Below are 26,356 nucleotides of genomic sequence, written 5' to 3' on the forward strand. Positions count from 1 at the left end.
TGAAGTGATCCACTGTGTGCTGAAGAGTAAAAGACTAGAGAAGTGTATAGAAACAACTGCATATGCCGTCTTATTTTGAATTCTTTGCAGAACCTAAAATGAGTATGCTGCAGGTAGCAATGCTTGACCAAAAACAGTCCTGAGCATTAGTTGCTCTTTCAAGAAATGCTGAAGGTTGTCCTTTAAATTGACCTAGAAATTGCAGTTCCTGACAATGTTATTTATGTTTGTGTAAACCGGGACCTTTGATAGCTTATTGTATTTAGAATTAATCCATAACTCTGATGGATGCCTCTTACTTAGGAGAGATGCCGATGGTGGAGCGAGTCCTGAAAATAGTAAATATTTCCACATGAAAACGCAAGTTCAGTCTTTCCTGGTCTATTGTGTCCAGGCTTGTGTAGCCTGATGATAATCATTCATGTTTACTCTGTTAGTTAAAGGATTGTCAAAAATGCAAAAGAATTGATGGTATTGCCAGGGTAGATGTACACAACTACAGAGTGGCTTTCCCGGTGGTTAGGCAGGGGTTTAAGGCAGATGTAAACAAATAGGGCAGTAGTCTGAATTCCTGCTTAACTCATGGTGCATGACATGCTGTAGGGCACGATACCCATGTGTAAATGGATCTTTGTCTGATGTTAGTCACTTTGCTTAGTAGTATCAAACATATGAAGAGTGATTGATGGTCTTGAAACCAGCCACGTGGTGGCTCCGAAGAGCACTTGCTATCTGAGATCTGTTTCCTTAGTCACTTAACCTCTTCATCATCTCTTCGAGCAAGTATTGTGACTTAAGATGTCTCTTAATACGTGGCTACCTTCCACAGAAACTGAAGCATGAAACTGGGCTTGCAAGTAATCTTGCGGTCAATGGGATTGTTAATATCCAATAAAGTCTTAGTCACTAGACCCCTAATTTAAGGTACTTTAAAGCAATTCTAGGACATTTCACTGAGAACACTTCCCTGTGACGTCATTGTGCTGCTTTTCTCCTTTATTCTATTGTTTAGTGAATAGCTGCACAGCACCCTTGTTTTTGGGTCGAGCATTGGCAGCGCATTCGCTGCTGCGAGGCATGCAGTATTGGAGAATGGCTTTTGAGCCCCGCCCACCCTCCTCCCATATTTTGAATTGGCTTGTATCATTGTCCTTCGTAAACGCTGGCTTCTGAGTCGTTATTTGGCTTGTTAGTCCCTCCTTGGTACCGCCTTGTCTGAATTTGATACCTCCCATAACAACTGGACCTTTTACGTGTCTTGTTACACTGTCTGCTTTATCTTGGCTGTGAGCGCTATTTTGTTAAATGATTTGCCCCATACCACCCACTGCGTCGCAGCACGCTGCCCGCTTTTATTTTATTTACTAATGGTGGTTCCCTTTAACTATAGTGGGTCCGTTTCTTTCTTTTAGCAGCCCGGTCCGCTTTAAGTATAATGGCCGCGCTTATATATATTTTTGCTGTTGATTACTAACTCCCAAGCGGCGCTTTCACATTCATGGAGGCCGCGCCCCTTTCTTAAGACGCGGCTTGTTTAAAGAAAGGGGCGTTGCCTCGATGAATGTGACAGCGCCACATTGGCGCTAGTAATTTGCAATGCGATAGGTCTTGCATTTGCGAGAATTTAAGCTTATTGCATTGCTAATAGCTCAAACTCTCATTAATGTGAGACCTATAGCATTGCAAATATTGGGGTGTATTATGGGGCCATAGATTGTAAGGTTTTCTTTTTTATGGCCTTTCTGTGAGCCTGCCTGTACTTGTCTCTGTGACCAGAAATGCGATGTTGTGTGGGGGGAGGGGGGGGGGTTATTAACGGGTGGGAATCAGGGTACACCCAAAAGGCCCACATACCTTTTCAAGCAGTCTGGTACTGTAGCCTGCATGAAGGAGCAAGTACCAGTATTAGCAAAAAGGTGGTAACAAGATTTTCATTTTCAATAATTATCCTTGAAACGATTCCCACTGCATTTAGTAACATTACTTTATCAACAGTGGCTTTCACATTTTTAGGTGTCACTTGATTTAGCTTGATAAATTAAGTAGGGTTCTGCTATCAAGGGTGTGTTAGTAGCCACTTCTGCAAGCTTGTGAGAGGTGCCAGTTTTTGTTTGTAATCAGGCTATTCCTCTCTGAATTAAATTTTGCTGTTCTTAAAGTAATTATTAATGCTTGCTTGTAAGGAGGATCAAACATATTCATTGCTGTTTTTGGTAGAAGGGTGAGGGGGGGCTTAATTTCATTTTGAAATTGGAAACATTCCAAGGACACAGATTTTCTGCAGTTTTGTTTAATGGTCATTTCTAGCTAGCAGAAGTTGCATCTCACAATATGCAGAGAGGCAATCTTTCTGATTAAATGTTTTTGATATACAGATCTCTCATTATTTTGTTTTTTTATTAATAAAGTTTTATATAGCGCGAACATGACCCTTGCAGGTATCAGAGCGCTTTATAATGATCAAGGCGGCATGTATAAAATAACATCATCATCGACCAAGGACAAGTTGTGGTATCCAGTGGGCTACTAGAGAACAGACCACAGGATCCAGTTGGACAGCAACCAGTCGGAGAGTAAGAATATAGTATTTGAGAAGTAAACATACGTACATGCAAGGGATAGATAAAGTGCTGGAATATAGTTTGTGTTCTTCAGCAGATTTGTTCATCAGTATCCTTTTGACTTCTTTCTTGAATGAGGCAATTGAGGAAGTCATTCTGATTTCAGGGGGAAGGGCGTTCCAGATTCTCAGGGTCATGCCAAGAAGGTCCGCTTATAAGTATTCTTTTTATGAAATCTTGGTGGTTTCATCAGAAGGGAACTAGTGCTTGTAGATGCTCTGAAGCCACCTGACAGCTCTAGTTTTTGTTCAACGTACCTCAGAGTGTTGAAATGAAGGATTTTATGTGTCATGCAGGAAATTTTCAAATGAATCCTTACCTCATATGGAAGCCAGTTCAGTGATTTCAGGTCCGAAGTGATGAGTGTTCTTTTTGGATCCTATAACGAGTCTAGCAGCAGAGTTAAGCGATGCCCTTAGTGGCACCAGCATAGCTCTGGGTAGGCCGCAAAGAATTGCACTCCAATTGTTTAACCTGAGAATCACTAGAATTTGAACAGCAGACTTGAGGTTATCCGGGGGAAGGAAGGGTTTTATTTTTCTTAAGATGCTCATGTGGAAGTTTGCTCTTTTTGTGGCAGAGCTGACATGCTCCTGCATGTCCAGATTTTTGTCCAGTGTTTCTCCCAGAGATCTTGTTGACTCTATAATGTGTGGGACACAAGTTAGTGCTATTAGTTGTTCCCTACGTTCTGCAATGTGCGGAGAACGTTTGGGTGGGGCAATTGGAAGGAATTCTGTTTTGAGAGCGTTTAGTTTGAGGTAAACTAGTTTTGTGTTTTTTGCAGGGTTGAGTTTAGAGGCCTAATATCTTCAGGGTAAGAGATTTTTAAGCACAGTTGGGTTTCATCTGCGTACATGTGATAGTAGATGCTAGATAAATTCAGCTAATCAGTTAAAGGTTCCATGAATAAATTGAAGAGAGCTGGTGAGAGCGCAGATCCCTGAGCGACCTCTAGAGTTACCTGTGTAGGGTGGGATAGGCACATGTTGATCTTGATTTTTTGAGTTCTGTTCTGTTGAAAGGCAAACCAGTTGAGAACAGTCCCCGATACTCCGATCCTACTTTTAAGTAGATCTAGTAGGTCTAGGAGTCTGTCATGTTTGACGGTATCGAAGGCGGACGATAGTTCATGGGGGATTAGAAGGTAGGACTCATTCTGGTCCAACATTTTTAGCTCATCATCAACAAAGTGTGTGGGCGCTGATTCCAGGCTGTGGCTCCGGCGAAAGCTGGATTAGAATTGGTCTAAACGACTGATTTGGTCAATGTGGTTGCGAGGAAGGTCTCTGTAGCTGACCGCACGTCATTTTCGATCTTTCTTGTCTTTTCCATAAAAACAGGAGGCAAAATCCTTGCAGTTAGGCTGTGGTTTAGAACGTGTGGGGGAAGCATGGTGTTGGTTATTGGATTGTAGCTTGACCAGTTCAAACAGTTTTTTTCGCCGATTTCTAGCATCGTCTATTTGGCTTCTAAAGAAATTCGCTTTCGAGATTCTAATTTGTTTGTTGTAAATGCTCCTCCTTACTCTCAGGATTTTTTCAAAGATTTGTTTTTTTTTCAAAGAAGTACTCTCAGGATTTTAAGGTTTTCGAGGGACAGTGCAGTTCTCCATGCTTAATCAGCTAGTCTAAGCTAACGTCTTTCTGTTTTAAGGCTGGCATTGAACCAAGGTTTGGAGTCTTTGGTAGGTATTCTTTTTAGCTGTAGGGGTGCCATTGAGTCTAAAATGTTTAACATGGAGTTGTTGGAATGGTTTGTTAGGTTATGGACATCTGCAATACCCAAGGGAGGTGTCAGGATGTTGCTGCTGATGGATGTCAGATTGTTGTAGTTAATATTATTCATGCTCCTTTTCCATTGTTTGGGTTTCTTTGGTTGACCATTTTTTGTCTTCACTGATTCTGTGATGAGAAAGATGATGCATTGATGATCTGTCCAGTCAAAATGGATGATAGATTCCAGTAGGATGGTGTTACTGTTGGCAATGATGAGGTCCAAGTTCGCACCCAGGCTATGGGTAGGACCGTCGCAGAATTGCGTCATATTGAGGTAATCTATGAAGGTTTTCAGGCTGTTGACTGCTCGGTCATTAGGGCCATTTAAGTACAGGTTGAAATCACGGAGGAAGATGTGGGTGCTGTGTTGTCCTCCTTTGGTTGAAATGGTTTCCACCATTGTTATATAAAAGTGTTGTTGTCCCCTGGAGGGTGATAGATCGTGTGCAGTTTGTGCCATGGGTTGTTGTTGCTCCAAATGTCTATGCATAGATATTCGCATGAGGATATGTCTAATTTGTTTGACTCTATCACTGCTATATTGTTTCTGTGTATGCAGGCGATACCTCCACCAGGCCCGCTTGGTCTGGCTAATCTAATGATGTGATTAGATGGCACTAGGTGGTCAAGGGAAGGGGAGGAGGCTTCAGTTAGCCATGTTTCAATCCGGATTAGTATGCCTAGCTTGTGTGTGAGGATGAGGTCCACAACATCCGGATGTTTCACAGCCCATCTGCAATTGAGTAGCATGCATTTCAGATGTGGGTTGATGTCATCTGTGGAGTGGATAGCTGAGTGATGGGCACTTGCAAAAGGTTTGACTTGTTTATGGCTCTGTGGTTGTGCCTTGTATCTCTGTATGGGTTTGTAGGGACTGTTTGGATTTGGGCCACATCGCCTCTATTAGTGGGGTAAGTAGGATCATATAAGAGGAGGAGGGAATTAATTCCTTACCGGAAAGGGGCTCTTTCAACCTGTGGAGGCGTGAATCGACTTTGGGGGGGGGGGGGCGGACAGGATATCGTTTGCCCATTCAGGTGGGGGTATGGCAAGACTGTCGAGATGACGTTGGGATGTGAATCTGGTTTAGTGCGGGAATTAAAATCTAAATTGACCCAATTCTCTCTGGTGTACTGTTGTTTACTCTGTTGGTGGCCAACTTGGAGGTGATGCTTATGAGGCTTTTTAAATCTGCCTTAAATAATTGGAGGTCCAGTGCCATGCCATGCAGCTAAGTCTAGGATCTAAAGATGTTTGAAACTGGTGGGCGATGTTTGGGTACAAACAACCGGAGATGAGAGAGGGGGGTGCTCAAGCCTCTAGTGTAAGTGTGCTTCTGGCCTGGGCACACCAATGGAGCGGAAATTGGGTTGTGGATAGCTTGGGACATGGGACAATGAGGTGGAGAACAAGTGAAGTGGTTGTGTAGGAGCATTTGGGTCTTTTGGAGTAAGTATTATTCACACGGGCATTTGTTTGGGTCCAGTGTAGTTTCTCTGGCATATTCGCTGTATCCCTAGGATTGTGTTCAGTCGACCAGGGGATAGTCCTGGTGAAAGTTATTTTCATGGGTGTGTATCTCATTGATCGTTTCTAATGAGGGGTGTTAAGGGCTTATTCAAGATTGTTGATTCAAGGGTAGGGTCTCCAGTTCTCCATGTGTAGGCTGAGTGCTGATATGATGTGTGTTGTAGACCCTGGGGGAGACTTGTGGGGCAAGGGTATCAGTAGAGACAAGAGAGCCTCGGGCGGTGGCTTGATCGTTACTATTTATAGCGTTTTTGATGAGAGGTTTCATCAAAAATGTCTAGGTTGTTGTCTCAGGATTGTATGAAGATAATCCCATTATTGTATAGGGTGATGGTTGCGTCCGCTCTGTAAGTCAGTGAGGGGGCTACAGAGAGTTTGAGCCCTTGTGGAATTTTCCTAGATGTCACGATCCTGACCTGAGAGAGCAGGGCTTTCCACCAGTGTGTTCTTTTTTTTTTTTCTGTAGAATATGAACTCGGTAATTATGGCTCCTTTTTTGTGCAGAAATAAGGGTCAGAAATTTGCGTTTCTGGAAGTAATGTGAAAAATCTGTCTTTTGGGGCTTTGGAAGCAATTTTTTTATATATTGGGATGATAAATAAGTCTGTAGGCATTGTAGCCTACCTGTTTTTAAGATAATTTTTTAAGCTCTAATGTGGTTAGTCTGCAGGTCTGGGTGATCAACAGGCGCAAATGTCCTTGTGAAAAGCATCAAAATGTGCAAGACAGATATTGTATGAGTAAGTGTGGTGATGACCTTGTATTTTATAGCAAATTATAAAAAATCGCAAAAGACCACGCACCATTGAGGCATGTTGAGGTTGAATAAATAGATTAGGGGGAGAAGCATCAAAACCATTGCAAAATGGCAGCTCTTTTAGCAGCTGGTAGTAAGCCTACTATAGAGCTTAGTCCTTCAATGTTTTCTATGGACTTTGTGGCTTCAGTTCTACCTTAGTTTTGGATGTAGTGTGAGGGAGGGGGCGCCATCTTGTGCCTGGTCCTCATGAATCGTAGGGAGAGAGAGCTCAAAATATTGCCCTTAAATCCTCTGCCCGGTCTGTTCCCAGGTTGGTGGCAAACCTGGAGTCAGGTATGTCGTGCGGGGTGCATGAGTCCATCTTGCTGGGTAGGCTGTGGATGTTAGTCTATCCTTGAATTTTGTCCGTTTTTCATTATTCCCTACTGCAATTCTCATCTCAGTTAGTGAGCGCCAGGGAGTGGGCCTTGTGGTTTCGTGAATGTCAGGGAGGGAAAACTGCTGCAAAAACCAGCGCAATTGGATGTTCACCGCAGCCACAGCAACCAAGGGGAAGATGGCGGGTACCTTCATATTATGCTGAGCGCCCTATGCTCTTGAACTTACAGGGAGGGGGTGTTGCAACCCTTGCCCTTCAATGTTATGGATGACGGGCCGTGTTTCCAGGCTTGTTTAAGTGGGGCAATCAAGATCCGCCCGCTGCCAACGGGGAATCGCTCAGAGGCTCACCTCTGATTTTGTGGCCCAGCAAGGGGTGCAAAGAGAGACAGGTCCCGGGGAGAGGAGATGAGCTCCGATTAGACAGCTAGTCACCTCACTGTTTAGTCAGATGCGGGCATAAGTACCAGCACCGTAGATGTACATTAAATATTATACAGGTTTCCAAATCAAGTGTGCATTAATTTAGGTACAACTAAATGATTTCTCTAATGACAAGATTATTGTTTAATATAATGAAGATGAAAAATAATGAATGTTTTTCTGTCTTTAGGATTATCATCCTGATCGAACTGATATTCAGAAATCTATGACTGCCTTCAAGAGCCTTTCAGTAAGTTACTTTTACACTTAAATTATCAGACAGTGCATATTATCAAATGTTAATGGCAATATTTCATGACATTTATGACTGTAACCTAATGGGCCCCATAAAGATTATATCTGTAAAAGATATGGTCAGTGTACCCCACACCAATCTATGGAATGTTAGAGGTTCTAAGAGAATACTTCCAGAGTAGTCGTCCAATTAAAAAGCGCAAATTAAAAAGTACATAGAACTATTTATGCACTTTTTAATGTGTATAATATTTTTCTATTTTTATTTTTCAATTTGGTGGTGTATGGAATTTACAGGTTCTCTCTATTTTAGGTTTTCTAGTTTCACTATATCTAATTGATAATATTGCCAAATTAGTTCGCTATCTTCTGCCTTCTACGATGATGGACATTTTAAACACACTTAGTTCAGATTTGTGGCTAAAAGTGACCTGTGTGTTTTTCCTGTCACGCACCATTTTGCACATGCACTTTTAGCTTTTATAAAACCTATAGAAATGTATATAATTGACTATGCAACCCCATATTTTTTTCTTCCTTTTTTAGGTCTCGTCTAGGCAGCGCTTGCGTTTTTTTTTTTTTTTTTAGACCTGCTGTATCTAATATATAGGCTTACAGCCCGCCCATCACTACCTAGTCGTTTCTTCACATGCCCTTCTAAAAGGCTTGCTTTCATCTGGTAGTAAGTGTTCTTTGTCCCTCCTTTTGGTACCTTGCTCCCTCCCACGGAACACAGCCCTATTGCTAGTAGGCTGTCGTTATCGGACATTTCTTTTTGTTTCGGTGCACTTTTTTTTTTTTTTTCCCCGTAACACAAGTGCACGTATTTTCAGTCGCTCGTTCCTGTTTATCGTCACATTTCCTGGGACAGATGTCACTCTAAGCTTGGTTCCTGTTTACGCTCTCATATGACACGAGCGCTAAAGTTTTGAATCACACCATTCCTGTTTATAGTTACATTCGTTGTGTCAAGTCTAAATGCTTGTGTCATAATTTTGTTTTTTACTTTCTTTTAAGCATAGAGTTTTATTTTTAAAATGTTGGCATGTGATGTTAAAATCCTTTGCTCATTTTTACCCTGATAACGCTTGATCTATTAGCAGAGCTAGAGCACCTGAGAGGATCGTTCATAGGAGGGGCAGGGATAACACCCGGCACCCTGCTTATGTGCATACTCTCTGTGCCTGGCTTGTTGCTTCAGCAGACGCTGGCGCGGAATCCAGTTCCTGTAATGGACAGTGGAAAGCTTGACACTTTGAGGCTTTGTCAGCCACCAGCAGAGAGGCTGCACATGAGTCTGTTTATTCTTCTTATAAACACTGCGGCGAGACATTATGAATGTGGTGCTTTACTTATCCCTACTGGCTCCCAGTTTTTTCAACTCTGTGTCTTCTTCCACTCCCACTCACCTCATCTCTGTTTCTTCACTCCCCCTGTTAGTTACCCCCATCCGATTGACCAAGCCAGTAGGTCTGCCACCAGTGATTCATTTTGGCTATGGCAGTGCTTGTTACTAGTGGTGCAATCATATCTTTAATAAGTAACATTTCCAATAAAGTGCCTAGACATAGTCAGTTTTGTAGTGTGCTTTACATCAGATAGATAACACAGAAAGGCTATCCCCAAGCTCAAGCAGCCAGTTCGGTAGTTATTCCCATTCAGCCAACCCACGGCGTAGGGGTAGTGAAGACTAAGACACCTGTATGTTGCTCCCTGCTGCCTTCCCACATGGCTTTTTTTCTGGTCTGGCAGCTGCCTTCGGCTACTGGGCTGAATATTTCTTTTGTGTACACACCTCCTATTCCTCTCTTTCCTTCTCCTCCTCCTCTATTTCTTCCTCTTTCCTCCTTTTCCTTGCTTTCCTCTTCCTCCTTCCCTTTCCTTTTCTCCTCTTTCTACTTTCATTCCTTATTTCCTTTTCTGCCTTCATATTAAGTTATATATTCACTGAAAAAAGCAAGGTTAAAGGGACTTTGTAATTAGGTTAAAATGTCAGTTAAAACATATTATTTTAAATTGACAAAACCACTGAAATCCACCAGTTATAGTTATCTCAAATAACTATAACTTGTGCCCTAAAAACCAATTATCCACACCTCAGCCATGCACAGTGTTATCATAGATGTACTTTCAGATGTTGCAGTTATATTATTAATCATCTCATAGAACGTGTCATGAGTGATGTAATATATGAGGTAATTAACAGTGCATGGCGAGTTTGAGAGATATAGTTACTTTAGGTTACGGGTACCAGGTATAGTTAGTTGAAATACCTTTAACTGGTTAATTTAATTGGTTTTGTTTGTTTAATGTAGTATGTTTTCACTCACATTTTCACCTTGATATAATGTCCCTTTGACCTTTGCTTTTTTTATTTTTTATTATTAATTGTAAGCTTTTTTGAAATACCTAACTAAAGCTGTCACTTTAACCTTTAGTTTTTTTCAGTTAATTACTAATTTTGTTTTTTTTAATGTAAAGTAAGATTTGCTTTGCAATGTGTGACACGGGGTGGGCACAGGGCCTGGCCTGGCGCAATGTCCCGGACACTCACCCGCCAGGCACCCACCCCACCCTGACACCTGCACCCATGTATCAGATTTCTAAAATGGCAACCTTTTTCCTCAGAATGTGGGCATCCAATGGGATCTCAGGGATTTCCATTGCAAATAGTCTCAGCCAGCCAATCAGAGCGTGGCTGGATCCGTGGATCCTCCGCAATGGATCCGTGAAATGAAATACACAAAGTGTTTGAACTGTAGATGGAATCGATGCCCATGCGCACTATCGTCCTAAGGAGGAGCCTCGTGACTATAAAAGACCTCTTCCAAAACAAAAACAAAGTGCAAACATCCGAGCCCAACACCAGATGGCGATCTATGCACAAGTATACGAATCTACAGCTCTACATGCCAAGAACAGACGCATACTGGTAAGTAGCATTTTCCTTCTCAAACTTCTGAACAGATTTACACCAAATCATGAAAAGCCCACTTTCTGAACCAAGGTCTAGCTTTCTGCCAAATTTGATGTAATTCTGTTGAGCTGTTTTTGCGGTATCAATGTTCAATTTTCCTATGGAAAATTGCTTTGGGGAAAACATTTTTTGGGACCTCACCACCCATTTTTCTTAGCCCTTGCTTTTCGAATCACCTTAAAACTTTCCAGGTGGGAGCTGAGGTGGATGAGACTTTTTATTTCTTTGGAAAGTTTTGTGAGGATTCATTAAACAGTGCCAAAGTTAATAGGAAAAAAATATTTTTCCTATGGAAACATGACCCTAAAGAGAAGTACCCAGTTATAATTTTTTGTATAGTTCCAGCATGACCCTCTGCTTTTTTTGTAATGGCAGATAAAGAATGGCAAAATGGCCACTGTTGCTTTATTACATATGCGGACGGACACATGCACGTGGTGTTGATGTTATAATGGTAAACTAAAATTTCACAATTCGAATATGGACAATATGTGTCCATGCGTACATTGAGAAGCCTCTTCTGCTATTTTGCCTTTTAAAATTTATCAATCCAACTTGGCAGATTAAACTAAAAAATATTTGGAGCATTTAAGATGTGCAAAAACCAATAAATTGGCACTTTTTAAATGTGAGACGTGTTGGCTTTGCCATTGCTTGATTCTGGAGTTGCTGATCTTGAATAGTTTTTATATTTGTTTGATATCATAAACACACAATTCCGATTAATGACTACCATGGTACAAACTTTGGGCCAGTTTACACACACATTAAAAGTCACAAATTTCCAAGTTTAAAAAAAATCCGTAGGAGTAATGGAAATGCTCATCTTCTACACGTACATCTGCAGATTATCCACTTCATCACTAAATAGTAGATTTATTCTTCTTATTAATATTGTTTCTTTTTTGTCTCCACTAAGCAGATATTTTTCCTGGTATGGAAACTTCCATGTCTGCAGCACCATTCATTTTAGATGTGTGTACTTTTCCCTTTCATATCCTAGAAACACATTTTCTTCAACCTAGTTAAAGGTTACATTTACTTGTTTGGAGCCTGTGAATAGTGAATGAGAATGTTTGTAAATATCATCAAATTTCCTTCTTTGTGTGCTTTTCAGGTCCACCTTTCCTGACACACTGCTTTCTCCAACCTTAAACATCGCATAATGTAGAGCATGCCATATTTGCAATCGTTACCAAACTTAGTTCCGTCCATGGACGTACCACTCCTCAGATCCTTATTCTGTGAATCAGGATATGGCACACACAAAGTTCTTGTTGTGCACCTAAGATCAACTTAAACACTCAGATTATTTGAGAATTGGAAACTTTGCGATAGACTCCTGTCTGTTTTGACTAAGCACTCGCTCCCTATTGTTTGTATGGAGCTGAACTGTGCATCACTTGACATGAAGCATTCATGAGGGAATAACAATTCCTGTTAATGGTGTTTGTTTTTGTTTTTTACATGTAAATGCATACTAAAACACCTGTTTTGTATTTATTTATAAAAAGGGGTAAAATATGAATTTTAATAATCTTGACTCAAATTCTTCAATGCCAGTTTCTTTGCTACCACTCCTTTGGAGAACTTCAGATTCTTGTGATCTTAATATGTTAGTTTTCACAAGAGCACTTATATCTGCAGTACTTCAACTCATTTTTCTTTTGATTTCAAAAGATTTTATTGACCATTTTTCTAAAACAAGGGAGAGAGAAACACCAATGAAATACAAAAATTTGCATAATGAAGAGATTAGGGCAGTTACAGAGGAATTAGGATAGAAGGATGGCGGAAAATAAACATGATCATATATAAGGTGAATTGCATCAAATACAGGTAGTACAAAATACAGCACCCAAACAAAATTGCAAATAATAAGAGGGGAAATGGTAAAATGGAAAGTAAAAACCAGTAGGCGATTGAATGAGAAACGGTATATAGAGAGTGGCAGCTTAATCAGAGTACAAGGCACATGGTGTTGGGTATCTTGCAGTATGTGATTCATTGTAAGACCGTAAAACAAGACAGATTGAGATCGGAGGATCGGTGCCAGTCAGAATTGAGGAGCAAGTAGTTTCCTTATTCAGGGCAGTGACAGACATGAGATGGTGAGCATCAAGGAATAGGGCGAGCTATTCACCCAATAGGTCTTCAAGGGAGTTTGGTAGAGGCAAAATAGTTGTTGAGGGCTGTCCAGACAGAGGTTTTGCGGACTGACTATGGGGAGCTGCGGAGGGAGATGTTGTCCACGCCTCTCAGGAAGGACATCCAGTTTAACCAGGAATTTAAATAGGTGGCTGCTGTGTTTTTTCAGTTAGCAAGTACTGTTTTACAGACAGCGGTTAGGAGGATATCAACCAAGAGACTATCGCTGCGAGAATTGATTTTTGGGTCAAGGAATCTTTGGACGAGGGATAGGGGATTAATTTTTAGTTGGACTCTGCAAAGAGTGTGTGTGAAATTGAAAACAGAGTCCCAAAATGGATAAACCACCCTGCAGTAGAAGAGGAGGTAGGGGAGGTCACCAGTCAAATTATTACAATTCCAGCAAGATGGGTTGTCTCTGAGGGAGAGTTTGTGAAGGCGGGCTGTTGTCCAGAAGATTCAGTGCAGTAGTCAGAATTTCATCTGGGAGAGGGAGGGAGAGATTTTGTGGGAGACTACTGACTTCCAAATTAGATGCCAGTACTCCGGTGTGAGAGTCTCAGCGGGGTCCCATTTTGCCATAGAGCTTGCGGTTAGGTTACTAGATTTCGGTTTTAAGAGGTGATAGAACTTGTAGGCTTGGTGACCAGATCTATCAAATGTCAGAATGGATTTGGAAAAGGAGGGCTCGCCGGAAGGGAGGTTAAGTTTGGACAGACTGACTTTAAGTTTGAGGAAGTCCTATAGATCTAAGTCCTGTAGGTTGAAGTGAGTTCTTATTTCTCTAAAAGATAGTGGGGACTGTGAAGATCCGAGATCTTTCAAGAGATGAATGCCCTTAGAGGCCCAAAGCGGCCAAAAGACCGGATTCTAATTTTAGGGTTATTCCAGAGGGAGACTAAGTTAGAATCTGATAGAGACATCTAGCTGCAGATTCCTTAACTTTGAATTCTCCCCAGGTGCCAGTCGATTTTCAGAAGAGCTCTTTTGGTGGTGTTAAAAATGTATTTTCCAGTGGCATGGTGTTTTGGGGAGCTGGTTAGGAGGATAATAGGGTGAAGCCCCCTCTCAATTGATAACCAATAGGGAGTAGAGGGAGCCCTGTCTTGTGAGGAAAGCAGTGTGATAATTTCCGAAGTCAACCAGGTTGACACCCACAAGCTGAACAGGAATGCAGAGCTTTTTTATAGAGATTCTAGGGCGTTTGTTTTGTCAGATAAATTTGATTACCAATCTATCGATTTATTTGGTGGAAATCATCCGATAGAGCTAATGGAAACATATTTGAGAGGTAGTTGATTATAGGGGTGATCATCCTTTTGACAGTCTCAATTCGGCCTCACCATGTGAGAAATTTGGGATTCCAGCTCTCTAGGAAAGACTGTATTTTCTTCAGCGTTAGGGTCTCATTACGGTGTAGGGAATCTGATCTGTCTGAGTTGAACTCCAGATCCAAGTATTTGATACATTTTGGTTGCCCGGCTAGTCCGGTATTCATGAACAGAGGTTGGAGCAGAGGTTATTTAGAGCCAGAATCTTTCTTTATTTAGTTTAGAATTTGACACTCGTGCATACACTTCTATGTCTGTAGTAGGGCAGGAATAGACTGTGAGGTCTCTTCGGTCATAATTCAAATATCGTTGGCGTAGGCCGCTAGTTTCACTGGGTTCTTATTAAAGTTGACTCTGAATTAGGTGGTTGGCTCTAATCTTGTGGCATAGTGGTTCAAGGCTTAGGATGAAAAGGGTTGGTGAGAGGGGCAAGCGCTTTCTTGTACCTCTCTCTAGGTTGAATGCTGTGGAGAGTAGGCCCCCGGATCTCACTGTAGCTGACGGACTGCTATAAAGAGCCTTGACCATTTTGGTGAAAGTCTCCGAGGTTGAATTTCACCAAAGCATCGAGTGTAACCGCAACTGTTTCGGAAGGGGTCAATTTGGCTTTTTCCAAGACGTGGCATAAGAGTCTGGTATTATCATTTGATAGTCTATTTTTCATGAAACCCACCTGAGAGTGATTGATTAATCGGGTTAGGAGAGGTTAGAGTCTTTTACAAAGGATCTTGGCGTAGGTTTTTGCATCCAAATCAATTAGGGAGATTGGTCTATAATTCTTTACCTACGTTGGGTCTTTGCCATCTTTTGGGATTACAACAATGGTGGCTTCGCTGGTAGTGCCCGAAATGGCTCCAGAATCAGCAAAGTGTTTATAGAGGGACAACCGGGTTAGATTGAGTAAATGAGCGAAAGTTTTGAAAAGGTTAGCTGAGTAACCTTCTGGGCCTGGGGCTTTACTGGGTTTCAAAGAAGGTATTTCCGATTTAAGTTCTGTAATCGACATTGGGGAGCTAAGGGTCAGCTTCTCTTGATCAGAGATAGACGGGAGGGGAATGTCACTGAGGTAGGCTGCACAAGAGGGAGTTGAAATGTCCGCATCATCTTTGTACAGAGATTGGTAAAAAATCTATGAGAATTTCCAAGATATTTTGTGGTCTAGTTTGGGTGACATTTGATTTATCTGTGAGAGAATCAATTCCCTTGTAGTTTTGTTTGTGTTTTAGATTGGAGGCTAGGATTTTGCCTGTTTTATTTTGCTTCACAGAGTTTTAGGCTTTTATATTTTTTGGCCCAAAACCCCCGCTCTTTCACTCAAAATTCTGATATATTCGTATTTTTTTGGTGAGGGTGGACAGCGTTTGAGGGTTCGAGTCTGAGATGTGGGAGGAATCCAGGGTTTTAATATATTTTTCTAGTTCCAGGAGGTCTGTATTCTGGTCTTTATTGATTCTGTATTGGATTTTTATAAGGATACCCCCGGCAGTCCCTTTCAGTTTATCCCAGTGAGTGGGAGGGGAGGTATCTGAAATTGAGTTGTCTTCTAAATATTTTATTATGGTTTTCTCAATCATCTCCCTGGAGGCAGCGTCTTTGATTGATTTGTCATTGAACCTCCAAATCTTGCTAGGGGTAGGTGATCGAGCCCGGGTCACCAGCTCAGGTTAAACACACATATACCAAAATACTCACCTGGGCCCAAACCATTCACAAAAATGAGCTAGCAAACCCCGTTGATATCATTTTTTGAGTTTTACATGTAATCTTGTTTCACTTTACCAAGTCTTACCAAATTGATCTCCTTAATAATTCCTTTCTCGATGAATCAGGTTTCTGAGATAGTTTAAAGTAGAAAATGACATTTATCTTATACTTGAAATAACCACAACCTCAGAAAGTTTGGAAAACCTTTATCTAAATAAATAATTTTTTGAGTCCGAATCAATCACAGCTTAAACACATTATTTCAAGAGGCAAAATTAAAGTACAATAAAACAAAGTTATAATAATGATCACTGAAGACGGTACCTGAAAAAGGAAAAGAGAGAGAGCAGGTACAATGACAGTTTCGCTGATTTATATTTACCTAGGTGATAGATGAACCCAACTCTTTGTAGATAGAATCTGCCAGGACAGGATACAGACAGCGGATTGGACAGATTCGGATCTGGGAAGGTGACCTCTTCTAAGTGCAACGCCAGCGTCGCACCCCTCTCTCATACTTCTCTCCTCGGGTGTCCCTCTTCCGCGAAATTCCCTTCTAGATGATTTAGATTAGCAATCAGTATCTCAATTTCTCGAGCAGAGTTTCTGGCAGCAGCAGGGTCTGGGACAGCGTCTCAAACAGAATAGCAGCATATGCGTTGGGTCGGTGACTAGTCGGAATGGAGGATCTGACAAGTCTGACAAAGTCTCTAACTAACTTACCTCAATTATACTATTCTATATTCATGTACCTTCCCCCAAAATTGCAATTTTTGTGTTTTCCCCTATTCTGATTGGTCAGGGCGAGGAGGTGAGTTCATCGCACCATATTAATAGTAATAATTTTACTCTGGACTATTGTTCTATGTTTCCGCCCCTTAATTTACTTTCCCATAGCTTTATTCCCACCCGTATTTCACATTATGATCATTACAAATTATATAATTTATCCAAAATTGTTGCTTTCGTCCGGTTCAGGGGTTTATGTTCCCAGGTGTCTTCGGCCAATGTGGCCTTGGCTGTGTTTCAAGTGTGTCATTCCAGTTTCTAACAAGTTTCTATGCGCACGGGTTATGTGAGGTAGGAATTTCAGTCATCCTCTGAGGCCCAAACGCGAACTAATAATAAGGTCAGAAAAAGACACATTAGAATGTGATAATAAATGATTTCACTGTATACCACTTATCTCTACTCTATCCCCATTTACTTATTTAAATCTTTTGCATTAGTGTTTAGTAGAACTTACGAGTTTTAGTTCAAGCAGTAGCATTTGCATTAATCATGTGAGTTTCAAGCGGCCATATTTAGTGCTATTGCGCAGCTGCAAAGTTTTCCCACCAAGCAACAGAATACGTCATACTACGTAGATGCAGTAGACGCACGCGCAATGAAGTTCCCACGTTTTTGGCGACCATTTTTAAGACACTCTGGTTACTTGTTAGTAATACACATAGGAAAGCTTCCCCTGAATACTGTATGCCATGTTTACTGCAATGTTAGTATTTACAAAACGTGTTGGTTACGTGGTTACATGTTATTTGAGAGGATTGCATACAAGCAAGTCTCTAAGTACGAAACCTTGCTCCATCAGTCCCCTCTCTGATGGCATTTAATGCCATCACTAATTTCTGCTAAATCAGATGCCAACTTTAGCAGATCTCAATTTCTTCTTCAACCTTTTCATTCCTTTCTCTTTCCCCCCCTTAATCCTCTCATTCTTTTGAAAAAGTCTCCTTTTAATTCTTCTAGTTGTATTTCCTCAAAGTTTCTTTTCTTACCTCTTTCATTCAATTCATATTTCTTTCTCCCTTTGCAACATTTATGCCAGAACATTATTGCTAATACTAATAGTGTTATTCTCATTATGGGCAGTATTATTTGGCCTAGAAATACCATTACCTATGTTAGAAAACCAATTACCTAAACTAGAAATGCTATTTGTCAACTTCGTAAAGACATTTTCATCTTCCAGTGGTTTCAACTCTTCTTTTAATTTCGTAATATTTTTAATGTATTTCCCAATTTCAACGCTTTTATCCGGAATATACGTGCAACAATGTTGCGCTTTCAATAATTTACAGACTCCACCCTCTTTTGCCACTAGTATGTCAAGAGCAAGTCGATTTTGCATAACCATAGATCTGACCGCAACTAATTCAGTGTTAGTCATTAATCAATCAATCAGTGACACTTGTAAAGCGCGCTACATACCCGTAGGGTCTCAAGGCGCTGGGGGGGGGGGGGGGTGCCGCTACTGCTCGAACAGCCAGGTCTTCAGCTTCTTCCTGAAGGAGAGGTGGTCTTGGGTCAGGCGCAGGTCGGACGGGAGGGAGTTCCAGGTCTTGGCGGCCAGGTAGGAGAAGGACCTTCCTCCTGTAGTTGCTCTGCGGATGCGGGGGACGGCGGCGAGGGCGTGGTTGGCTGATCGGAGGTGGCGTTTGGGAGCGTAGAAGTTGACTCGGTTGTTGAGGTAGCTCGGGCCTTGGTCGTGTAGGGCTTTGTGTGCGTGGGTGAGGAGGCGGAAGGTGATTCTCTTGTTGATGGGGAGCCAGTGAAGGTCTCTCAGATGTCCAGAGATGTGGCTGGATCGTGGGATGTCGAGGATGAGTCTGGCTGAGGCGTTTTGGATCCGCTGGAGTCTCTTCTGGAGCTTGGCGGTGGTCCCGGCGTAGAGGGCGTTGCCGTAGTCCAGTCGGCTGGTGACGAGGGCCTGGGTGACGGTCTTCCTGGTCTCTGTGGGGATCCACCAGAAGATCTTCCGTAGCATGCGTAGGATGTTGAAGCACGCCGAGGAGACGCTGTTGACTTGCCTGGTCATGGAGAGGGAGGAGTCCAGGATGAAGCCCAGGTTACGTGCATGGTCTGTCGGTTTGGGTGCGGTGCCCAGGGCGGGAGGCCACCAGGAGTCGTCCCAGGCGGAGGGAGAGGAGCCCAGGATGAGGACCTCCGTCTTGTCCGAGTTCAGTTTCAGGCGGCTGGTCGTCATCCATTCGGCTACCTCTTTCATCCCTTCGTGTAGGTTGGCTCTGGCGGCGGCGGGGTTGTTGGTCAGGGAGAGGATCAGCTGGGTGTCGTCGGCGTAGGAGATGATGCTGAGGTGGTGTTTGCGTACGATGGCCGCGAGGGGGCTCATGTAGACGTTGAAGAGGGTGGGGCTCAGGGATGATCCTTGGGGGACGCCGCAGATGACTTCGGAGGCCTCTGACTTGTAAGGTGGTAGGCGGACTCGCTGTGTTCTTCCGTCGAGGAAGGAGATGATCCATTCCAGCGCCTTGTCCTGGATTCCGATGTTGCTGAGGCGCCGTATTAGGGTGCGGTGGCAGACCGTGTCGAATGCCGCGGAGAGGTCTAGGAGGATGAGGGCCGCTATTTCTCCATTGTCCATCAGGGCTCGGATGTCATCGGTGGCGGCGATGAGGGCGGTCTCGGTGCTGTGTTTGGCTCGGAAGCCGGACTGTGAGGGGTCGAGGGATCCGTTCGTCTCGAGGAAGGCGGCCATCTGCTTGTTGACGGTCTTCTCGATGACTTTGGCTGGAAACGGGAGAAGCGAGATGGGGCGGTAATTCTTGAGGTCGGTGGGGTCCGCTGTTGGTTTCTTGAGTAGAGCGCTGAGTTCGGCGTGTTTCCAGCTCTCGGGGAAGATGGCGGTGTCGAAGGATGTGTTGATGATGTCTCGCAGGTGGGGTGCGATGACAGCGTCGGCCTTGTTGAAGATGTGGTGGGGGCAGGGGTCGGTTGGTGATCCGGAGTGGATGGAGTTCATCGTGCGGATGGTGTCTTCTGTGCTGATCGGGGTCCAGGCGTGGAGGGTGGTGGTGGGGGGGGCTGGCTGGTCGGTCGTGGTGTGCGTTGGTTGGTTGTTGAAACTGCTGTGTATGTCCGCGATCTTGTTGTGGAAGTATGAAGCCAGGGAGTTGCAGAGGTCTTGCGAAGGGGTGATGTCGTTGTTTCCCGCGTTGGGGTTGGAAAGCTCTTTCACGATGTTGAAGAGTTCCTTGCTGTTGTGTGCGTTGTTGTCCAACCGGTCCTTGAATGCTGTTCTCTTGGCGGCGCGGATCAGCTGGTGGTGTTAAGAATCCTCCAGCAGTGTCAGTAGATAACCGATGAACTACTGTAGATAAATGACAAATCTTTCGTAAATTCGGGAGAACTCCCACTGAAGGTATCAATGCTCCAAAAATATCACCTACTATTTCTGAAAAACTAGCTCTTTTTACTCGTGTTAGTTCATTATTGCCTTCATTGCTTCCAGTGATCCTCTTTACCTGATAAACTTTAGGGAATACTATTCCAAAATAGCAACTCCCATACCAGTGGTCAGGCAGCCTAATATAGACTTTATTGCCACACACATAATAGATTACAGGAAATACTGGATCCGTTCCTCCTTTTAGTCCCCATTCTCCAATTACTAAGAAATTATGTTCACATTCACTGGAACCAATAAACACATTGTTATATTCAGTCTTTAACCTATGAAGAAAATGTTTTCCCTTCTTTTCAAGATCCAAAGACATTGCAGCATGAGTCTTGCCATTTGCATAATGCTCTTCCTCAGCCCATTTAGGTATCTGAGGTTTAGGTTCAGCAGCTCTCTTTTGAAAATCCTGTCTCCTTGCCTCAATTAAATTCAGAATTATTTTCTCTTCTTCATGCAATTTACAAGTTAAATTGTGCTTGTGTGCTTCGGCTATATCTATTGTTTTCATTATTAGAAAGTATTCACCCATAAATTTTGAGTCTCTCCTACTAAGGACAGGGTTTATGCTTTTTCGCTTAGGAACCTCAGAAAAAATCACATCTACATTAGAATAATAATACTGCAATTTCCCTGTTCTATAGAATAAACTAGCTAAAACGCTACACAAAATACCATATGTCAATGGTAAATGATGATATGTTACTCCTTCTTCTACAGATGCCAGTCATTTCATACATACATAACCATCGCTAACCTCCATTGTTTCTACATATCGTACTAACAAGTTGGTAAAAACATTCAAATCTGTATAATTTTTATTAACAGTGTGATGTAAATCTAACTCATCTGGTGCTTCTAATTCTACTTTGTCTCCTTTGATGATATCTACCTTTCCATGTGTATTAGTGCTATTTTGTACATTTGTAACCATCAAATAAGGAATGGCGACAGTTAGTACTAACCATATTATGAGTACTAAAAATATACTACCTATACATATTCTACAACATTTCTTTACACAATTCGGTTTTCCAGCAGCTCTTTTTTTGTCAGCCATTGATCGAATGGAATAAGAAGATTTCTCTTCTTTACTTTAGTATTACATTTCATGACAGAATACAAAAGGAAATTCTTTTCAAGTTGGTCTCACTTCTTCATCAATTGGTTCTGCGTTTTCATCATCTTTTCCGATTATCTCCAAATTTTCGAAATCTTCAAGAATAACATGTCCATTCAGGACCCTTTAATTTATTATTTATTATGTTTAATCTTGGACTTCTTCGTTTTGGTACTTCAGTTTACGGTCCAGATTGACTGGTTATTTCGTCTACTTGTTCTGGTTCATCTGTTATGGGTTTAAACCGGTACTTCACTCTCTTGATTATACTAGGCCAATTATCGCCTCTCCTGATTCTTTTAGCTTGCACTGCGCTTTCACTTTCTTCGAGTGTTCTTTTATTTTCACTAAGTTGTGACACAACTTATTTATTTTCGTTTTCCGAATCCCTCTCTACCTGACCTTGTCCAGGGCTTCTTATTTTGATGGCTTCTGCCTGGATGCGTTCTTCTTCCCTAATCTGACCCTGTTGAGGTTCAGTTTTAATTGGCTTTTCTTCTTTCTTTACCCAAACTTGTTTGACTTCGCCTGACTAGTCCTGCTCAGGTCTTTCTGTTTCTTGATTTTCTTCTGCCTGAACGTTTTTTCTAAGACCTATCGGTCCCTCATCAGACACTGGAACTATAACTTCAACTTTGTCTGTCTGAGTAGGGTTGCTCTTTCCTTATCCGGTCCTGCTCAGGTTCCCTAATAATCGTGGTTTCACTTACCGAGCGTGTTCTTCTGTTCCTATCTGGTTCTCGCTCATTTTCTGACTAGCTAATCTAGTTTGGCTCCTTGTCCTTACAATTTCTTCAGGTATTTCAACTATTGGGATCCAATCATTTAGACTGGAGCTTGGTTGTTCCTGCTCTGCTACTTCAGGATTTATTATTCGTGATCCTTCAGCTGTAAAACCTTCCGCCCCTTCTCCTGCTTGAGTCTGTTGAGGTTCTTCTTTGTCTGGTGCTGGACCTCTTTTAGTATGGCTTGCATGAATCTAATTGGGCAAACCTGCTCATTTTACTGCTGTTGTTTTAACGAATATAATGTGATGTGGTTTTTCCCACCTTTGGTGCTAGGCACGATTCTAGAGTATGATTCTTCACTACAACCCAGTCACCGGGATTCAGATCATGCGCTGGGTTCGGCTGCCTGGGGACTGCGTCTTCTCCAACTTAGTGAGATATAGAACGCACTTGGTCAGCCAACTCTTTGCAATACTCCAGCACCAAATCATCAGTTATATCTAACAGCTTGTGTCCTGGTATACATGCCTGCCTCATTGTTCTTCCCATGATTATTTCATGGGGACTGAATCTGGTATTCTTGCCTGGAATACTTCTAAGTCCCATCAGAACAAAAGGCAAAGCATCAGGCCAATCCAGTGGAGTGGATGCACACACCTTTCCCAGCCTTGACTTAATTGTGCCATTCAATTGTTCTACCACTCCAGATGCCTCTGGGCGGTATGCACTGTGCAGCTTTTGTTCAATTTTGAAGGCTTTGCAAATTAATCGAATTATTTCATTATTAAAATGAGACCCTCGGTCTGATTCAATATCGAAACGCGGTTTGAACTCTCTTAATAGGAGTTTGGCCACTGTCAAGCTGTCATTTCTTCTGGTGGGGTATGCCTCCACCCACTTTGTGTGGCAACAAGGTAGCTGGGTTAAGAATGGTACATCTGATTATGGTCACATTTTCTGCTCCCAATATGATCCTTTCATATTTGGTTAATCTGCTCGGAGTGAGATACTGAGTTCGAGTTCTTGTTAGCAGAATTTCAACTGCATGAGGGAAGTATACCTTAACAGGATGTCCCATTACAATTGACTCACTTTGTTCAATACTTACACACGTTGCAGCCACAGCTTTTAAGCATCCTGGCAATGCAGATGCTACAGGATCTAAGGTAGCAGTAAAGTATGCCACTGGACGTCGCATTAGACCATGTCTCTTTGTTAAAACTGAGAGGGCACAGTTATCTCTCTCACAACAGAACAATGCGAATTCTTTCGAATAATCTGGCATACCTAGAGCAGGTGCTTCACATAAACAATTTTGCAATTTTACAAAAAATTGCATGCTCAGATCATCCCACTCTACTGGGTCTTTTGCTCATTTCTTTGTCATTTGTATCAAGGGTTTTGCCAATATAGAAAACCCTACAATCCATTGCCTGCAAAATGCCACAACACCAAGAAACATTCTAATTTCTTTTTGTGACTGTGGTAGTTTCATTTGCTTTATTATTTTTATTCTTTCAGTGGTCTCTCTTCTTAATCCTCATTCTATTTGATGTCCTAAATACTTTACTTTGTTTCTGCAGAATTGCAATTTTTCAGGGGACACTTTGTACGCCTTTAGCTAGATGGTTTAAGAAGGCAATGGAATCAGTTACACAATCACTTCTTGTTTTAGACGCGACCAATAGGTCATCAATATACTGCACCAGGACTGATTCCCGAGGCAGCACCAATGTCTCAAGACATTTTTTCTAAATTTGGTTAAAAATTGAAGGACTTTCTGTGTATCCTTGAGGAATGGGATTCCAAACATAGATACGATCCTCAAATTTAAAGGAAAATAAAAACTGGCTATCAGGATGTAGTGGAATGGAGAAAAAAGCATGGCATACATCAATTACAGTAAACCATCTTGCATTCCATGGTATTTGGTACAAAATCACTTCAGGGTTGGATACTATAGGGCAACATGGCACAACAATCTTGTTTATTTTTCTTAAATCTTGAACTACCCTATATTTTCCGTTTGGTTTCTTAGTGCCAATTATAGGTAAATTACAGGGACTACTCATGATTTCCTTTAAGATGCCTTGTTCGACCATTCGATCAATTTCTGCTGCAACACCAGCCTTTACTTCGGGACTCATCTTGTATTGTCGAGTATTTGGATAGACTGCACCTTCTTTCACAGTCACTTTAACAAGGTCTACGTCTGTCATTAACCCTACTTCCTTTCCTGTAAAATCCCATACTTCAGGATTCACTGTTGCTTTGACCTCATCAGGTAAGTCGTCTTTGGTCATCACTGAATATAATTAATCTACCCCTGTTCCTTGCTTGGCTAACATGATTTTAAATATTCCATCTTCATCAGGGGTCTGAATGGCAACACCATCCGGTGTGCAAAATATGGTGTAATTAATTTTGCACAACAAGTCCCTTCCCAACAAATTTACAGGACTAGAATCGCACACTACAAATTTGTGCATTTCTTTAAAATTTCCAATACACTCTTCCATTGGTTTTGTACTAGGGGTCCTAATCTGTTTATTAGAAACACCCAATACTTGCATCGCTTCTCCCGAGAGGGGTAGGTTTTGGGATGTCTGCTGTTCTCTCAGTAGAGCGGGTAGCACCAGTGTCTAACAAAAAGGTAATGTCATTGCCTTCTACCTTTCCATCAGTGTACGGACCTGACTAGGATGCGCCAAGTACGCACTCCGCTTCCTCCCCTCTCAGGCACCGTCATTGATCTTGATCTCCAAAATATGTATCCTGCAAAATAAACTGCGATGTTACATAGTTTTTCTTATCACTTCCTTCTTGGAATCCTGTGTCAGCACTGTACTTGGCAAAGGGGCAGGTGGCAATTGACTCTGTAGGTTTACAACCTACTGGGGTGGATTCATTTGCACCTCATTCTGCGTCTGTGGATTTAAATTTTGATTTGGGCCATTATTATGTTGTAAGCTTTTACACTCGTTCTTCCAATGCCCCAATTTTCCGCACCTATGACGGGGAAACCTCTTCTTGGCCTCTTCTCTACTTAACCGCCCTTTCGGTTTACCCCCATTAGTCTCCCCCTGACCTTGCCCCCTTCCTGCATTTCCTGCCTGATTTTGTAACTGGAGTTCTTGCTGTTCTGCTAATTTCACATGAGCCCACATCACTTTTTCTTCTAAATTCTTTTGTCTATTGTCAATCTCATCTCCACAATATTTTGCATATTTTAAAATCTAGCCTATTGGCTTTGCTTGCCAGCACAAATTATGCTGCTTAATCATTTCAGATATTTCTTTTCGTAACCCTGACACAAATCAATACACAAAATGCATCTTGTCCTTGTCCCCAATACTCTCAAATTCACTATACTGTTTGAATACCTGTAGGAGGCGCTCCTAATACGCATGTACAGACTCCTCTTTTTCCTGGGTTGTTCTATCTATTTTTATACAATCAGTTTCCTTTGGGGGAATTTTACCTTTTCAGAAAGTTATTACTTGGTTATATTTCTTCATAACCTCCTTTGAGGGAGCTCCTGTTTTCTCATTTCTTGGGGACTCATCATGAGGCCAATCGACTGTAATTTTACATTCAGTCCAAAAGTCAGCAGGCACCACTATATCAAAGAGACCATATAAATCTTTCAACAAAACTTTGGATACTTTCACAAATCTTTCAACTTGCCTATACCATTCCTCTGGTTTTTCTCTCAACTTTGGAAAATCATTTGTAAATGATATTATATCCTATCTGGTCCATGAGACATGTACATATCCCCCTCCTGGAACCTCTCTCGTTGGGTACAATCTTTATGCCTTCTCGGTTTCTTTCACTAAATTTTCAGATTTAACCGATTTTTGCTTGGGCTGCCTCCTTTTTCTTTGACCACCGAACTTTCCACCTGTCTAAATGTCCCCGTTTCTGCAATATCGTCATTAATTCTTTAACCTGTAATTTTCTTCCTGACACATTCATATTTTCTAAATCCTTATCAGAAAATTCTGCTCTATAAGGTTTTTGCAATACTTTGGATCGCCCTATTCTATTCCCATTTCAGATGCCAAATTTACCAATTTTTCATGAAATGTTTTTGTGTTTCGGGTTATGCTTCTGCAAATGAATAGCAATTCTTCCTCATTATAGGTATTTAACCTATCTAGTCCTACATTCCCAGCTATCATTTCTTTTAATTCAACTTTCAATTTGAATATATCTAATATTTTCCGTGGTGAATTTGGTTTCTCTATTTCTTGTGCCCATCTTTCTATTTCTTCTGGGGTTACAATTGTGGCATTTTTCGATCTGGTGGCTGTCTCGATTTGTACCTCTTTTGAGCAACTTGGGGTGACTCTTCTGGGTGTGTCATTTATTTACCCTCTTATCGGTAAGTCCATTAATGAAA

General features: G+C 41.8%; 1 protein-coding gene across 4 annotated transcripts in view; it reads left to right on the forward strand.

Annotated features, from left to right (window-relative positions):
• ARHGEF7 (Rho guanine nucleotide exchange factor 7) overlaps positions 1–26,356 on the forward strand; it is a 908,392-nt gene that overhangs the window by 536,779 nt on the left and 345,257 nt on the right. For all 4 annotated transcript variants that reach the window (XM_085622182.1, XM_085622181.1, XM_085622184.1 and 1 more), the window contains one exon: positions 7,681–7,740. In XM_085622182.1, coding sequence (XP_085478308.1) covers positions 7,681–7,740 — 60 coding nt within the window. The remainder of the gene's footprint in view (positions 1–7,680; positions 7,741–26,356) is intronic.

Source organism: Triturus cristatus, chromosome 8 (genome assembly GCF_964204655.1).
Source record: "Triturus cristatus chromosome 8, aTriCri1.1, whole genome shotgun sequence".
Lineage (NCBI taxonomy): Eukaryota > Metazoa > Chordata > Amphibia > Caudata > Salamandridae > Triturus > Triturus cristatus.